This window comes from Oncorhynchus nerka, linkage group LG13 (genome assembly GCF_034236695.1).
Source record: "Oncorhynchus nerka isolate Pitt River linkage group LG13, Oner_Uvic_2.0, whole genome shotgun sequence".
NCBI classification, from domain to species: Eukaryota; Metazoa; Chordata; class Actinopteri; order Salmoniformes; family Salmonidae; genus Oncorhynchus; species Oncorhynchus nerka.
Window position 1 is genome coordinate 76,292,691 of NC_088408.1, and position 17,743 is coordinate 76,310,433.

The 17,743-nt window shown below is 44.9% G+C and overlaps 1 protein-coding gene across 4 annotated transcripts in view; it reads left to right on the forward strand.

Annotated features, from left to right (window-relative positions):
* Window positions 1-17,743, forward strand: part of LOC115140166 (phosphatidylinositol 4-phosphate 5-kinase type-1 beta-like) — an 86,386-nt gene that overhangs the window by 55,173 nt on the left and 13,470 nt on the right. For all 4 annotated transcript variants that reach the window (XM_029678337.2, XM_029678339.2, XM_029678336.2 and 1 more), the window contains 9 exons: window positions 1,907-2,059; window positions 2,325-2,621; window positions 10,552-10,754; window positions 10,985-11,068; window positions 11,761-11,809; window positions 11,935-12,019; window positions 13,324-13,479; window positions 15,428-15,545; window positions 17,226-17,355. In XM_029678337.2, the coding sequence (XP_029534197.1) occupies window positions 1,907-2,059; window positions 2,325-2,621; window positions 10,552-10,754; window positions 10,985-11,068; window positions 11,761-11,809; window positions 11,935-12,019; window positions 13,324-13,479; window positions 15,428-15,545; window positions 17,226-17,355 (1,275 nt within the window). The remainder of the gene's footprint in view (window positions 1-1,906; window positions 2,060-2,324; window positions 2,622-10,551; window positions 10,755-10,984; window positions 11,069-11,760; window positions 11,810-11,934; window positions 12,020-13,323; window positions 13,480-15,427; window positions 15,546-17,225; window positions 17,356-17,743) is intronic.

A 17,743-nucleotide genomic window follows, 5' to 3' on the forward strand; every position in this document is an offset into this window, starting at 1 on the left:
TATTAAACCAGTTATGTTGTGTGTTGTTTTTACAGGCATATTAAACCAGTTATGTTGTGTTGTTGGTTTTACAGACATATTAAACCAGTTGTGTTGTTGGTTTTACAGACATATTAAACCAGTTATGTTGTGTTGGTGTTTTTACAGACATATTAAACCACTTATGTTGTGTTGTTGTTTTTACAGGCATATTAAACCAGTTATATTGTGTGTTGTTTTTACAGGCATATTAAACCAGTTATGTTGTGTTGTTGTTTTTACAGGCATATTAAACCAGTTATGTTGTGTTGTTGGTTTTACAGGCATATTAAACCAGTTATGTTGTGTGTTGTTTTTACAGGCATATTAAACCAGTTATGTTGTGTGTTGTTTTTACAGGCATATTAAACCAGTTGTGTTGTTTTTACAGACATATTAAACCAGATGTTGTGTTGTTGGTTTTACAGGCATATTAAACCAGTTATGTTGTGTTGTTGTTTTTACAGGCATATTAAACCAGTTATGTTGTGTTGTTGTTTTTACAGGCATATTAAACCAGTTATGTTGTGTTGTTGTTTTTACAGACATATTAAACCAGTTATGTTGTGTTGTTGTTTTGACAGACATATTAAACCACTTATGTTGTGTTGTTGTTTTTACAGGCATATTAAACCAGTTATATTGTGTGTGTTTTTACAGGCATATTAAACCAGTTATGTTGTGTTGGTGTTTTTACAGGCATATTAAACCAGTTATATTGTGTGTTGTTTTTACAGGCATATTAAACCAGTTATGTTGTGTTGTTGTTTTTACAGGCATATTAAACCAGTTGTGTTGTAGTTTTTACAGACATATTAAACCAGTTATGTTGTTGTTGTTTTTACAGACATATTAAACCAGTTATGTTGTTGTTGTTTTTACAGACATATTAAACCAGTTATGTTGTTGTTGTTTTTACAGACATATTAAACCAGTTATGTTGTGTGTTGTTTTTACAGGCATATTAAACCAGTTATGTTGTGTGTTGTTTTTACAGGCATATTAAACCAGTTATGTTGTGTGTTGTTTTTACAGGCATATTAAACCAGTTATGTTTTGTTGTTGTTTTTACAGACATATTAAACCAGTTATGTTGTGTTGGTGTTTTTACAGACATATTAAACCAGTTATGTTGTGTTGTTGTTTTTACAGACATATTAAACCAGTTGTTGTTTTTACAGGCATATTAAACCAGTTATGTTGTGTTGTTGTTTTTACAGGCATATTAAACCAGTTATGTTGTGTTGGTGTTTTTACAGACATGTTAAACCAGTTATATTGTGTGTTGTTTTTACAGACATATTAAACCAGTTATGTTGTGTTGTTGTTTTTACAGGCATATTAAACCAGTTGTGTTGTTTTGTTGTTTTTACAGGCATATTAAACCAGTTATGTTGTGTTGTTGTTTTTACAGGCATATTAAACCAGTTGTGTTGTTTTTACAGACATATTAAACCACTTATGTTGTGTTGTTGTTTTTACAGGCATATTAAACCAGTTATGGTGTGTTGTTGGTTTTACAGGCATATTAAACCAGTTGTTGTTTTTACAGACATATTAAACCAGTTGTGTTGTGTTGTTTTTACAGGCATGTTAAACCAGTTATGTTGTGTTGTTGTTTTTACAGGCATATTAAACCAGTTGTGTTGTTTTGTTGTTTTTACAGGCATATTAAACCACTTATGTTGTGTTGTTGTTTTTACAGGCATATTAAACCAGTTGTGTTGTTTTGTTGTTTTTACAGGCATATTAAACCAGTTATGTTGTGTTGTTGTTTTTACAGGCATATTAAACCAGTTGTTGTTTTTACAGGCATATTAAACCAGTTGTGTTGTTTTTACAGGCATATTACACCAGTTGTATTATGTGTTGTTGTTTTTCTCCTCAGTACTCCATCTGTAATGAGCCTCTGATTGAGCTGTCCAATCCCGGGGCCAGCGGCTCTCTGTTCTACCTGACCAGCGATGACGAGTTCATCATCAAAACCGTCCAGCACAAAGAGGCAGAGTTTCTCCAGAAACTACTCCCAGGTTACTACATGGTGAGTAACTTATCCAATCTGGTCTGCGTTCCCTATACAGTGCACTACTTTTGACCAGGGCCCAAGTAGTGCACTATATAAAATTTAGGGTTCAATTTAGGTTGCAAACCTAGTCTCAGGCCTTTTAAACAGTGGAATAATACTGAGGTTTAAGGTTTGGGATTCATGGTTAACTGAGTGTTCAGAGCTATATGAACTCTAACCAATCCAGAACCTTAATAATCTACTAACTGCAATCCACCTCTCTCCCCACATCCACACACAGAACCTGAACCAGAACCCACGCACGCTGTTGCCTAAGTTCTACGGTCTATACTGCATCCAGTCTGGAGGCGTCAACATCCGGCTGGTGGTGATGAACAACGTGCTGCCGCGCTCTGTCAAGATGAACTACAAGTACGACCTGAAGGGCTCCACCTACAAGAGACGTGCCTCCAGGAAGGAGAGGGAGAAGGCCTGTCCCGTCTACAAGGACCTGGACTTCCAGGACATGCATGAAGGGCTCTACTTCGACGCTGACACCTACAATGCCTTGATGAAGACCCTACAGAGAGACTGCCTGGTAGGTGTAGACTGGGACAGGTGTGTGTGTGTGTCTGTCCGTCTGTCTGTCGGCTCAAACTCTGACTGTGTGGTAGGGCCTGGCGAAGCTGTGCTACAACACTGTCTTGAGTACCAAGAAAAGCAGATTATACAGCTGGTTTGAATGTTATGTCATTTTAACTTGCTGAGTCATCCCAGTATTGCAACGCATCTCAGAAAACACATGTCAGGAGCAATTTAGCAAAACAAAGCAGATTCCTCACATTCTTTCAGTATTGTATGCAGATTATGGAGAGTCGTTCTGGCTTTTCCAGTCATGCTAGAATTAGAAACTAGAAGTACTATCAGATGAGAAGGCTCAGTTTACAGCACTATCTGTACGCTCATCTCTACAGTCTGCTGTTTTCATTCCCAAACTCTGGACTTAAATGGCCAAACTCCTCGTGATGTCATCCCTTGGACATTGGGTCAGATGCCAGAAGTAGGAAAGGGCACAGATTGTATTTGTAGTTGGACTCCCTCTGTCTCTGGGAAATCAGCAACCTCTCCCATTCAAACAGGATACTCTGCACTCAGTACACACACTCAAATAGTATACACTGCATACACGTACACACACGCATATATACTAATGCAAGTATGCACGCACGTGCACCACACCCACACACACTCGCTCTCCACTTTTCCACTTCATACTCTGCTACATTGTATACAAGCCTAGAACAGTGTGTGTGATTGTAGGGTTGGACAGAGTGTTTTGAGAAAGGGAACTGTGTGTTGCTGCAGTGTTTGGCACTGGGACTGTGTGTTTCCACTGTGGGTTCATTGGGAGCTCTGAGCTCTGTTCAGTTCCATGACAGCTCTCCAAACACTGAGTGTGATGAAGAAATGTTCCCAGCAGCGTGAGAGCGAGAAAGTAAGGGAGCGCACCAGCCTAAAGATAGGAGTCCAAACTGAGGCTGCATTCCTGTCTATTTCAGAGCAATAGCCACCAGATTAGCCTGTCTAATCTAGTGAAGTAGTGGGATCCGAGCTATTGTTCAACAGAAAGAGAACACCACAACTCTGCTCTGAGCAAGGAGCTACTTTGCCACACCTAAAATGTACATAGAACAAACAGGACCACAACAAGTCAAGCTGGAGATCTATAGGCCTACAGCACTACTATGCTGTACAGTGTGTACAGAACACTAAGAACACCTGCCTTTTCCATGACACAGACTGACCAGGTGAATCCAGGTGAAAGCTATGATCCCTTATTGATGTCACCTGTTAAATCCACTTAAATCAGTGTAGATGAAGGGGAGGAGACAGGTTAAATATGTGTGCCATTCAGAGGCTGAAATGGGAAATTCATAAAATGTAAGTGCTTTTTGAACAGGGTATGGTAGTAGGTGCCAGGCGCACCGGTTTGTGTCAAGAACTGCAACGCTGCTGGGTTTTTCATGCTCAAATGTTTCCCGTGTGTATCAAGAATGGTCCACCACCCAAAGGACATCCAGCCAACGTGACACAACTGTGGGAAACATTGGAGTCAACATGGGGCCAGCATCCCTGTGGAACGCTTCCGGCAAAAGGGGGGGGATGGGGACGGGGACTCAATATTAGGATGGTGTTCCTAATGTTTGGTATACTCAGTGTATATCTGTCTTATCTCCCTCTGTTGTCATTGTGCTCTGCTCAGACCTACACTACCTGTTTGTGAATAGATAATTGGTTGATTGATTGAAAACACGTAATCAATAATAATGTGGACTGTCACAGATCATATGGTGAATAGTCTTATTCAGCTATTATTATACAGTATAGTTCTTACATAACCCTATGTACTGTACATATCCCTGGCCGCCTTGGCTAGCTCTGAAGGGATATATCTCATGTGGGAGAAGAATGAAGTTGCCCCTAGGCACTGATCTAAGGTCAGTTTAGTATTTTCAACAGTTAAGTTATAGTTAGTATATGTGGAGGGTTAGCTTATCCTAGATCTGTGCCCCTAAGGACAACTTTAAACCAGAGGCTGTTAGGCCTGTGTTGTAACAATGTGGGTGTTGTCCCTGACAGAGAGAGCATGTCTGTCTGTCTCTGTCTCTGTCTGACGGCACAGGGTGCTTCACTCTGTCTCCAACCAGGAAGTAGACCAGGAACAGGAAGGAAGACACACTTCCTGTTTAAGGTATCCAACCTTTGAAAACTTGGAAATGTTATAGCCTACGATGTGATTGTCAAGGACATTTGTTTTACTCCCCCATAACAATGTCATGGCTTCTGTGAAACAGGTTTTTACCACTTTCATTGTATCGGAGACTGAGCTGTTTTTCAACAGCAAACGAGAAGTGGTGACTTAATGAATGGAGTTAGTCTGCATGAGTAGCACGGTGTTGTGGGTATATATAGGCCTGTTTGGTAACAGGCTGTCCTGTGTGTTTCTGATGACTCTCCTTTGGGACACCGCCTGGAGTCACGCCTCGATGGATTTGGCTGCTATAGCTGGCTGATTCATCTCCTCTGCTCTCCTTGTGTTTGTTAACTAAACTCACACACTCCTCAATGTTGACTTTCTATTAGCTCAGAATGGAGGGGAAAGGATAACATTGGTTCACAGATAGGGCTGTGACGGTCATGGAATTTTGGGTGACTGTAATGGGCCGGCCAAATGACCGTGGTCACCGTAATAACCGTTTCATGATGGTCTTCATCCGTAACCGTTGGTTACACAGTTATTCAGTAATTGTGCCAGCCCTATTCACAGACACTCTAAGATGACCTCTTGTTTGAAGTCTTTTAGAGGACCTCTGTCTCTCTGTCCCTCCCCATCTCTCTTCTCTCACTTCCTTTGTACTTCAAAGTATAAAGGGAACAGTGTTTCATGCAGGTCATTAATGTGCCAGGCTCAGGTTTTATAATGACTGTTTGTTTGTGTCTGTCTGGGGTGGGGGCTGTGTCTGGGGGGGGCTGGAGCACAGTGTCTTTGACGTCATGATTCTGTTTGTTTTTGAAATGTCTCCTTGTGTAAATGTCTTCCTCTTTTGTCTTTTGTTTAGTAGGGAGAGTTGTTAAGAGACAAAAATACATTCTGTAACTGTAACCCAGAACATAATTTCAGACTTCTTAAAATGTTTAACGCCAGTGAGCTGTGTGTACGTCTGAGCAGTGGTTGTACTGTAAGTGACTGGACTGTAGCTAGTTTGTTATTGTCACGGCTTCCTGCCTTCCCCTCCTGAGCAGTAAGCAAAGCGCCCCCTAAGCAGAATCTCTGTCCGTTTCCATGAGTAAGCAGTAAACCCCTAGCCACAGAGCCTGCTGCAACACCGAAAAACAGGAGAGTGGGGTCGAGAGGGACGTGACAGACATGGGTGAGGGGGGAAGGAGATTCAGCCAAGGTATGGAGGGAAGGGGAGGTAAGGGGTGAGATGAGAGAGGGGGACCAGGAAGTGTCTGCTGCTGAATGTGGGTCACTGAGGGAAATGTAGAGTAGTATGTTTTTCCTTCCTCTCCTCTCTCAACAAACTAAGAACATTAATAAACCATGCCCAGTCCTATGACTGGAAAGGGGAGGGGAGCGCGCATACAGACACACTGCTTGGGAGCCATTGTTTAGACTCTATCTTGTAACAGAGAGTAATGAAATTGTCACTGCACTGCAGGGCTCTGAGATGTTGTTGAGAGGATGACGATGTCAAATGGAATGACAGTTTAGCGAAGGGTACAATGTTTTGTAAGGGGTTGCCAATCATGAGTGCTGAGGTCTGTTTGTGACTAGGGAAGAGGGACGTGGAGTGGCATTTAACTTGATGTCTGAAAAGGTTTTTGTCTGGGAATGCCCCTATTAATTTGAGACGGAAACAAACACGTATGCTCACACGCACGCACACACACATCGCCACACACACACATCGCCACACACACACACATCGCCACACACACACATCGCCACACACACACAGCGCCACACACACACAGCGCCACACACACACAGCACACACACACACACACACACACACACACACACACACAGCGCCACACACACACACACACACACACACATCGCCACACACACACATCGCCACACACACACATCGCCACACACACACAGCGCCGGATTAATGCAGGGGCTGAAGCTTCTGTGCTTCAGCCCTGATAATAAGGAAATATAAACTGTATATAATTAACTGCATAATGTGACTGGTCAATTGTGTGAGTCATGGGCTCGGCCCAAGAGGCAATGTTCAAAATACAACAGAGAGCATCATTTAGCGACAGAAGATCAATAGTTTATAAAAAATAACTGTGGATTAAGTTTTATCACAAGAATATTTGGGGATCTGCCAAAATAAACGAAACACCAACATAAAGTGTCTTAGTGATTTCTTAATCCTGCCCTGCACAAACACACAGAATGTTTGGGATTTGTTTTCTTCTCATTATTGTTATAGAACTGGCGGGTCATGTTGTCCCCCTCTCCTCCTGCCATGTAATGTTGTTCCCCTCTCCTCCTGCCATGTCATGTTGTCGCCATGTCATGTTGTCCCCTCTCCTCCTGCCATGTCATGTTGTTCCCCTCTCCTCCTGCCATGTCATGTTGTTCCCCTCTCCTCCTGCCATGTCATGTTGTCCTCCCCATGTCTCCTCCTGCCATGTCATGTTGTCCTGCCATGTCATGTTGTTCCCCTCTCCTCCTGCCATGTCATGTTGTTCCCTCCTCCTGCCATGTCATGTTGTTCCCTCTCCTCCTCCTGCCATGTCATGTTGTTCCCCTCTCCTCCTGCCATGTCATGTTGTTCCCCTCTCCTCCTGCCATGTCATGTTGTCCCCTCTCCTCCTGCCATGTCATGTTGTTCCCCTCTCCTCCTGCCATGTCATGTTGTTCCCCTCTCCCTGCCATGTCATGTTGTCCCCCTCTCCTCCTGCCATGTCATGTTGTCCCGTCTCCTCCTGCCATGTCATGTTGTCCGCTCTCCTTCTGCCATGTCATGTTGTCCCCCTCTCCTCCTGCCATGTCATGTTGTCCCCCTCCTCCTGCCACCTGCCATGTCATGTTGTCCCCCTCTCCACCCCATGTCTCCTCCTCCTGCCATGTCATGTTGTTCCCCTCTCCTCCTGCCATATCATGTTGTCCCCCTCTCCACCTGCCATGTCATGTTGTTCCCCTCTCCTCCTGCCATGTCATGTTGTTCCCCTCTCCTCCTGCCATATCATGTTGTCCCCCTCTCCTCCTGCCATGTCATGTTGTCCCGTCTCCTCCTGCCATGTCATGTTGTTCCCCTCTCCTCCTGCCATGTCATGTTGTTCCTGCCATGTCATCTCTCCTCCTGCCATGTCATGTCATGTTCCCCTCTCCTCCTGCCATGTCATGTTGTCCCCCTCTCCTCCTGCCATGTCATTTTGTCCCCCTCTCCTCCTGCCATGTCATGTTGTCCCCTCTCCTCCTGCCATGTCATGTTGTCCCCTCCTCCTGCCATGTCCCCTTCCTCCTGCCATGTCATGTTGTTCCCCTTCCTCCTGCCATGTCATGTTGTTCCCCTCTCCTCCTGCCATGTCATGTTGTCCCCTCTCCTCCTGCCATGTCATGTTGTCCCCCTCTCCTCCTGCCATGTCATGTTGTCCCCTCTCCTCCCCCTCCCCCTCCTCCTGCCATGTCATGTTGTTCCCCTCTCCTCCTGCCATGTCATGTTGTTCCCCTCTCCTCCTGCCATGTCATGTTGTCCCCCTCTCCTCCTGCCATGTCATGTTGTCCCCCTCTCCTCCTGCCATGTCATGTTGTCCCCCTCTCCTCCTGCCATGTCATGTTGTTCCCCCTCCTGCCATGTCCTGCTCTCTTCCTGTCATGTTGTTCCCCTCTCTTCCTGCCATGTCATGTTGTCCCCCCCTGCCATGTCTCCTCCTGCCATGTCATGTTGTCCCCCTCTCCTCCTGCCATGTCATGTTGTTCCCTCTCCTCCTGCCATGTCATGTTGTTCCCCTCTCCTCCTGCCATGTCATGTTGTTCCCCTCTCCTCCTGCCATGTCATGTTGTTCCCCTCTCCTCCTGCCATGTCATGTTGTTCCCCTCTCCTCCTGCCATGTCATGTGATTCTGTCATTCCTTTGGAAGATGACGGGGACAACAATGCCCTCTCTCACAAAGCCAAACCACGGCAGATCTCAAATGACACCCTATTCCCCATGCAGTGCTACAGCTGGATCTAGCCACTACGCCTAACATAAAAACATATGGAATGGAGACATTCCATCAAATGTCAATGTAAAAGCTGAGAATTGTAAATATTTTAAGGACACTCCTGACCTCTAACGACCAACTAAAATCTGAAACTGACCTTACCTTAACCAAACCCTAACATTAACCTGATTTTTACCAATTCTGAAATGAAATATCAGTTTGCAGGTCAGGAGTGTCGTTATAGCCTTTTCCGAGCAGGTTGGTGTGTGGCTCTATTCAAAATGGTTGCCTTTGAATAGGACGGGGGAGTCAAGAGGAAGGGATGCAAATCAGAGACATGGAAAAGACCAAGCTCGAACAAGAGCACAAGTGTTTATTCTGAATGTTTGTGTGTATGTGTGGCTGGTGTGCGTGCGTGTCTGTATGATTGTTCATGGTTTGCATTCGTCTTAAAAGGACACTACAGAACTAATTAACCATGATTAAACCACCAACAATAAAGCACGAATAAAGACGCATTTACCATGGGGATATCCTGGAAATAGCTGTTCTATAATCTTATTGTGGGTGTGCTCAGTCATGGTTCAATGGATTATAGTTCTAGATACATCAGTGGTATGATAACATATCTAAAGGCCATCTTTGCTCAACTATATCCATCCTACTGTCCACTCTTAGTAAGGGTGTGTTTGTGTTAGTCTTTATTATCAAATATCCTCATTCTGGACATATTAGTTCACATTTCTTACATTATGTCTCAAAAGGCAAATGAGCTGGTTCTGTTGTGGTCCTTTTACTCAGCCTGTTTTCTACTAGCCAGTTCCATATAACGGATGATGATGACTGAGTCCGTTATGGCAAGTTTGGAAGTTCCCGATGTTGGAAATACTGTTTTTACGGAATCCAACTGAGAGCAGATTCTAGGAATTACCATGACAATCATGATGACCATTCCTTGTTTCTCGTTGTCGTCTCTCTTACAGACAGACAGACAGTTCTATTCTTGGAAGTTTCGGGGATTGGTACAATAATGCTTAGAATAAGACGATTCCCGTGGTCCAATGATGGAAAATCAGGCAAACTACATTAGCAATTTTTTGGATGCTAATTCGATAATCCTATTATGGCAGAAGGGACTATAAAAAGGATGACTTTCCACACATATCACAATTGCCTATTTATCTTTGGTCACACAGAAATAGGGTCACACTTCAATAACCCAGATGATAAAAAAAACACTTTTTGTTTAAAATGCACACAGCTGTGTGTGATACTGGTCAGATTCCAGACTTAGACCAAGGCCAACAGCTCCAACTGTTTCCACTCTTTGTTTAAAATGCACACAGCTGTGTGTGATACTGGTCAGATTCCAGACTTAGACCAAGGCCAACAGCTCCAACTGTTTCCACTCTTTGTTTAAAATGCACACAGCTGTGTGTGATACTGGTCAGATTCCAGACTTAGACCAAGGCCAACAGCTCCAACTGTTTCCACTCTTTGTTTAAAATGCACACAGCTGTGTGTGATACTGGTCAGATTCCAGACTTAGACCAAGGCCAACAGCTCCAACTGTTTCCGCTCTTTGTTTAAAATGCACACAGCTGTGATACTGTCAGATTCCAGACTTAGACCAAGGCCAGAGCTCCAACTGACTTTGTTTAAAATGACCACTGGTCAGATTCCAGCCAGGCCAACAGCTCCAACTGTTTCCACTCTTTGCTAGGCTACGGGTTGTTTTGATGTGGTTTCAGATCATGGTAATTAACTGTGTGGTTTCATGTTGTGTGCTGCAGGTGTTGGAGAGCTTTAAGATCATGGACTACAGTCTGCTTCTGGCCGTGCATGTTCTGGACCAGAGCCCGAAGGAGGGCGGCGAGCCGGGCCAGGCAGTGGGGGATGGCAAGCGGCCCGTGGCCCAGAGGGTCCTCTACTCCACAGCCATGGAGTCTATCCAGGGGGACGGCAAGGCTGCCGAGGCCCACACCACAGACGACACGTGAGTCAGCTCACCTCAGTCATACTGCCCATACACATTCAAAGACAACCACACGTACAGTACACAATCATATACACTGTAATAGCTTGATGACATTTACACGTACACACACTCACATACACTGAATAATACATGGCAAACTCTTACAAACAATGATCAAAACCCTTAATGTGTCTCCTGACCTGACTACATTCTGTGACTGGACCTGCATTTACTGGGCTGTATTTCAGGATGGGTGGAATTCCTGCCAAGTCACACAAAGAAGAGAAGCTGCTTATTTTCCTGGGCATCATCGACATCCTGCAGTCCTACAGGTTTAACATGACTTCATAACATGCTATATTATATAGCATAATAACATACTATAATGTTCTGTAACATGGAGGGTTCGTTGCTACGCCCACAGACTAGTTAGCATTACATATTCTGATTGATTGGATATCAAGCAGCCACTCTCCTGGGTCCTTAAAGCATCATTTTCTATCCAACTCTGTTAATAAGGGTTCTGTAGCTATCAGTCTTTCCTATTCACTCTGGTGAAGCATTGATTTTCTGTCCCAATGCAGGGAGTAAGGGAGAGAGAAGAGGTAGTGAGAGGGAGAGAGAAGCTCCTCAGTGTGACAAGCCTCGAGGGCCAGAGAGACAGAAGTGTCCCTAAAAGCTTGTTCCCTTGTCCATATCTCAGCATCTCTAAGCTGACCTCAGGACCTGTCTGTCAGTGTCTTGGCTGGGGAGTTACATAATGATATCATTCCCCATATGTCTTTTCATATTAATCATCTTCCCTTGCCAACTGTTTGCTTGCCTCAGTCCATCAATTGCACTGTCAAATGTAACTAGAATGGGAGCATATTATGTAACATTAAATGTAATATTGCTGTGGTTCCTGTTCTGTCTTTGGTGTCAACGGGAAGCATCTCAGGTTTTGGTGATGGGGCTTGGTGAGGGGTTGGGTTTGTTGCATAACAAGCTCTGTTTGTGACAAGACTTCTTGTTTCCCCTTCAGATTCATTAAGAAGTTGGAACACTCATGGAAGGCCCTGGTCTACGACGGCGTAAGTTGATATGCTGCTGATTACGTGTGTCCTTCTGAACACACACCGTTCATAGGTTCCATTCTTATTGATCTCAAATAGCCCTCCCTGATAAAAGCCTGTATTGTCTTCTGTTCTGTCCTCAGGACTCTGTCTCGGTGCACCGGCCTGGTTTCTATGCCAACCGATTCCTCAAGTTCATGAGCACTTCGGTGTTCCGGAAGACTCCGAGTAAGTCTGCTGGCTTCTGTTCCTCAGTCCCCTATGACAGGGATACATTTATGACTTAAGCTGTCACACATGCCAGGCACTGGGATCGGAAAACAAGTGTAATGGTATAAGGGGTATGAGGGCTAAGACTGAGACTACAATAACACTATGTCGGTGTGTCACGTACAGTTTAGTCAACTTTAAACCATTGGAAATGTTTGTACAGATTGATTTGTTAGTCACCTGCTGTGTTGAAGGCAACAACGCAGCTGTGTTGATGTAAGGTATACATTTCTCCTGTAAGAGGACGTGATTGTGTTTTACCAGTTTGTTATGTGGATGATCCACTGACACATACACTGTTGTCAGTCAATTAAATAGGTCAGGTTTCAAACCCTCCCTCAGCTCCTCTCGCTGTGCTTTACGCTGACATACTGATATAGATTCTTGGCGAAAGCGACTTACTTATGTGTCCATGCATACATTTATGTAGTTGCATATTTTAGTAGTTCTGTTCTGCCTTTAGTTCTTTCTCCAGAAATATCTTGTTATCAGAGAGATGTTTAGTTTCTCCCTATTAACAGGAGTCTATGGTTGTCCTCTGTTTGGGTGGTGGCCATGCCAGTCCCCCAGTGGGGGTAATTTAGGAACCCACCCCAGTGGCTGAAGCCCTTCTCACTTCAGGGTTTTGACTTGTGGAATGTTTCATGTTAAGATGAAATAAAGCAGTGTGCAATGCTGATTTAATGAAGATGGTTTGGGATTTAGATGCTTGGTATTATTATGGCAATGCTTCTGCACAGTTAGATACAATGGGGAGGGATTTCATGCTCTGCTTGGGAGTCAGAATGGAACATCTTGGGACAGTTTCATAATGATCATTATGCGTTAACAGTTTGATCATTTTACTGCTACTTTGGGAAAGACACTTCAAGCTTGATTATGCACGATAATGGTTGCAATCAGGGTAATCTGTTCCCTCCATCTCGCCCTCTTTCTCTCTTGCTCTACCCCTTCACTCTCATTCCTACCCCCTCACTCTCTCCCCAACTCCCTCTTTCTCTCTTGCTCTACCCCTTCACTCTCATTCCTACCCCCCCACTCTTTCTCTCTTGCTCTACCCCTTCACTCTCATTCCTACCCCCTCACTCTCTCCCCAACCCCCTATTTCTCTCTTGCTCCCTCTCTCTCTCCTTATCTTCCTCTCTCCCTTCCCTCCGCTCTGCTATTCTCTTCCCCCACCACTCGTTTCTGTCTCCCTCTCTCTTTTACCTCGCTCCCCATCCCACTCCCATCTCTTTCTCTCTCTCTCTGTCTCTCTGCAGCCATTCGCTTCTCCCCTTCTAAGAGGACTCACACATCCATCCCTGCTCTGAAGTCGTCCTCTCAGGAGATCCTGTCTTCTCAGAAGGAAGAGAAGGAGGAGGAGAGGAGGCAGAGTCTGGGAGGAGCACGCAGTCTGGCCAGTCTAGACGGACAAGGTAGACCAGCACACGATTATCAATCATCCACACATTCATGTGTTGTAAAAACAAAAAGCACCTGAGAGAAATCACTTCCTAGATATGTCATGTAGACCATACCTCTCATTATGTCTGGACCGATGGGCCTTCGAAAACCACTTGGTCCCCATAAACTAGTCCTTCAGTAGTGCCATAGTGTCTCCACCTCCAGCCCCCACTGAAATGTTACCTCACCAGAAAGAAAACACAGTCTATATCCTGTTATCAACAGCCAGTCCTCCTAACTCATCCCTCTCGCTGTCTCTCTCGCTGTCTCTCTCGCTGTCTCTCTCGCTGTCTCTCTCGCTGTCTCTCTCGCTGTCTCTCTCGCTGTCTCTCTCGGTGTCTCTCTCGCTGTCTCTCTTTCGCTCTCTCCCTCGCTGTCTCTCTCTCTCTCTCTCTCTGTCTCTGTCTCTGTGTGAGTGATTGAGTTAGCGTTATTCATGTAAACTCTTTCTGTGTCTCTTGAGGAGTCATTATCAGGCCCTGACTCCAGTGGCTGGCTGGATTAGAATCAGGCCCTGACTCCAGTGGCTGGCTGGATTAGAATCAGGCCCTGACTCCAGTGGCTGGCTGGATTAGAATCAGGCCCTGACTCCAGTGGCTGGCTGGATTCGAATCAGGCCCTGACTCCAGTGGCTGGCTGGATTCGAATCAGGCCCTGACTCCAGTGGCTGGCTGGATTCGAATCAGGCCCTGACTCCAGTGGCTGGCTGGATTCGAATCAGGCCCTGACTCCAGTGGCTGGCTGGATTAGAATCAGGCCCCTTTCCATAATAGTAACTCAGCGTCATGACTCTTCCTCTACGGTAACACCACTGTTGGCCAATATTACAGGAAGAGATGAGGGTGCAGACTTCTGAGTAAGAGAGAGAAGTCTTGTTTCATATTGCAACATAGCTACTTTAGTTTATATGAAATCTTATTTTAGCTAAACAACACCTTTGTGCACGTTCTATGTCCAACCTTTATATAACATACCATAAAGACATTTATATATTTTACATGTACAGTTTCATTTTCAATAGCTTACTCTACGTATTCTAGTGAACCAATTCCACACATACCTTCGGTCTTGTTAGAAAACCCTATTTTGAGGGATAAAAGGTTCTTGTAGGGACAATTACATAATAATTGTATGCACAATACATGGTTGTTTTATTATCTCAACTAATTCAAACCCATGTTCTGACCTGTAGCTTCGACATCCAGTCTGTACTGTAGGTCTTTAGATCATGTGTTAAATTAATAGCACAGCACAAGCACCCAGGACTTTGTCCTTGCCCTGTCACATCTGCATACTCTTTTGGGGTTTAGGCCCAGGTTGCTGTTATACAAATACAGTTAATGATACATTGACTGACTGAAGGCATTATCAGTGAGGTCATGGCTTTGTGTGTATCTCTCAGTGAGGTCATGGCTTTGTGTGTATCTCTCAGTGAGGTCATGGCTTTGTGTGTATCTCTCAGTGAGGTCATGGCTTTGTGTGTATCTATCAGTGAGGTCATGGCTTTGTGTGTATCTCTCAGTGAGGTCATGGCTTTTTGTGTATCTCTCAGTGAGGTCATGGCTTTGTGTGTATCTCTCAGTGAGGTCATGGCTTTGTGTGTATCTCTCAGTGAGGCCATGGCTTTGTGTGTATCTCTCAGTGAGGTCATGGCTTTGTGTGTATCTCTCAGTAAGGCCATGGCTTTCTGTGTATCTCTCAGTGAGGTCATGGCTTTGTGTGTATCTCTCAGTAAGGCCATGGCTTTGTGTGTATCTCTCAGTAAGGCCATGGTTTTGTGTGTATCTCTCAGTAAGGCCATGGCTTTGTGTGTATCTCTCAGTGAAGCCATCGCTATGTGTGTAGCTCTCAGTGTGGCCATGGCTTTGTGTGTATCTCTGTGAGCTCATGGCTTTGTGTGTGTTTGTGTGTTTCTCCCAGTGTTTGGCTCCTACCTGCGTCCTGACCTAGTCCCTGACACCCCATCTTCCTACGAGGGCTCCTCCATGGGAACCATCTCCTCCTCCTCCATCAACCTGGAGACCCAGTCTGAAGACAGGTACCTCTCTCCCTCCCTCCCTCCCTCCCTCCCTCCCTCCCTCCCTCCCTCCCTCCCTCCCTCCCTCCACCTGGAGACTCTGTTCCCTCCATCCCTCTATCTGAGGACCCCTTCCACCTGTCCTCTCAAAGGCCCAATTATAATCAGATATATTTACACTCTTGTGTAAATATTGGCAACAATGATTTTGACCTGGGACACCAGGTGAGTAAACGATTGAGCTAATCAGTGACTAAACCAACTAACCCTGCAGATCAGATCACCAGCAGGGCCCCTGAGTGGATCAGCTCTGCCTGCCATAGGGATTCCCCCGAGGGGAGAGTGTGACAGGAAGAGTGCGAGGGTGGAGAGTACAATGTAAATAATAACCGGTGAAATCACTGAGCTACCTGGGAGGCCAGATGGAAAACATAGGACTCATCCTATTGTGATGACAAGCCACATGGAACAGGTGACTCAGAGTCCTCAGGCTTTGTGACAGTATGTTATACACTAGAGATAGATACCCTGGAAGAGCCAAGAAAACCCTCACTGGACAGTTATTCACATTGCTCAACCTACATCCAGTTCAGATGCAGTGTGCAGGCCATAAACCATGGACTTTAAATTCTTACCTCCCTCTAGAAAGAACTGTTTATTTTCCTCTCATCTCTCCCCCCGTCTGTCTCTCCCCCCGTCTCTCTCTCTCTCTCTCTCTCTCTCTCTCTCTCTCTCTCTCTCTCTCTCTCTCTCTCTCTCTCTCTCTGTCTGTCTGTCTGTCTCTCTCTCTCTCTCTCTGTCTGTCTCTCTCTCTCTCTCTGTCTCTCTCTCTGTCTCTCTCTGTCTCTCTCTGTCTTTCTCTCTCTGTCTCTCTCTCTCTGTCTCTCTCTCTCTGTCTCTCTCTCTCTCTCTGTCGCTCTCTCTCTCTCTCTCTCACACCCACCCAACAGGAAGTCTCTATTGTGATGCCTGCCTGGTCTTGTTCCCTTCTCAGGCACCTGTCTGTTGCCCTAAAATTGTCTATCAATGTGTTTCATGAATATTTGACTCAAGGCTTTCAGAAGGTCTGATTAAGAGACATTGTTAGAAGAGAGAGTGTAATTTTCTGACAGGGTGACTTTTTCTATGTATGTACATAATCCCTTTTCTGAGGTGTGTGTGTGCCTGCATGTCACCTTTAAGAGGGGTAGGCAATAACATGCCATAAAATGGTAAACACATTCCTGAATTTAAGCAAAGTCAGGAGTCAGCTGACATGCATCAAGGAAATAGCCTGTTTCAGATGTACACCAGCCCCCAGTGCCCCCTGCTGTTCACGCGATGCTGTGTTTTAAAGGACGTTTATTTTCCCAGATTATTTGGGACTCTTTTTAGAGGTCCATAACCCAGTAAAGGAGTTCCACATAAAACATAATGTCCCAGAATTCCCTTGCTTAAATGAACTTATCCTGTTTGTAAGTTCTTAGACATGAACTTCCCCTAGAGACCTCTAGTCTATAGCCAGACACACAGGTTTTCCTCTGTTTCCCTGAAGGGGGTTTCACCTGGCTCTCATTTTCATGTTGGATTCTTTGATTTGCTATGCAGTTAATCTTGCACTATGGTCAAAAGAAGGGAGCTATGTAGGGAATAGGGTGCCATTTGGGACTCTTATTTGTATATCTACTTATGTGTGTTTCTTGTTCTCCTGTTTCTCCTCAGAGATGAAATGGCATCCAGCTCAACATTCACCCTGCAGGACAGCGCCATCTGTCTGACTTCAGAGCAGAGCACCATGGACGTAGAGGTGGACATGGACCGGGATGATGGCTCAGTGCTCGATGTCTACTTGGTGAGTATTCACTCACTGGGTGTGTCCCAAATTACACCCTACTCCCTACATAATGCACTACTTTTGACCAGGGCCCATAGGGCTCTGCTCAACACCCTATTTCCGATAAGAAGATACATTTTAAAAGGTTTTCTGCTCAAGGTTTGCTCAACCTTTATTTAACTAGGCAAGTCAGTTAAGAACAAATTATTATTTTCAATGAAGGCCTAGGAACAGTAGGTTAACTGCCTTGTTCAGGGGCAGAATGACAGATTTTTACCTTGTCAGCTCGGGGATTCGATCTTGTAACCTTTAGGTTCTAACCACTAGGCTACCTGCCGCCCCAACATGACATGTTCTACTCTGATTCAGCCACTGTCTCCTGTATTCCTGACCCTGAGTGGGCTCT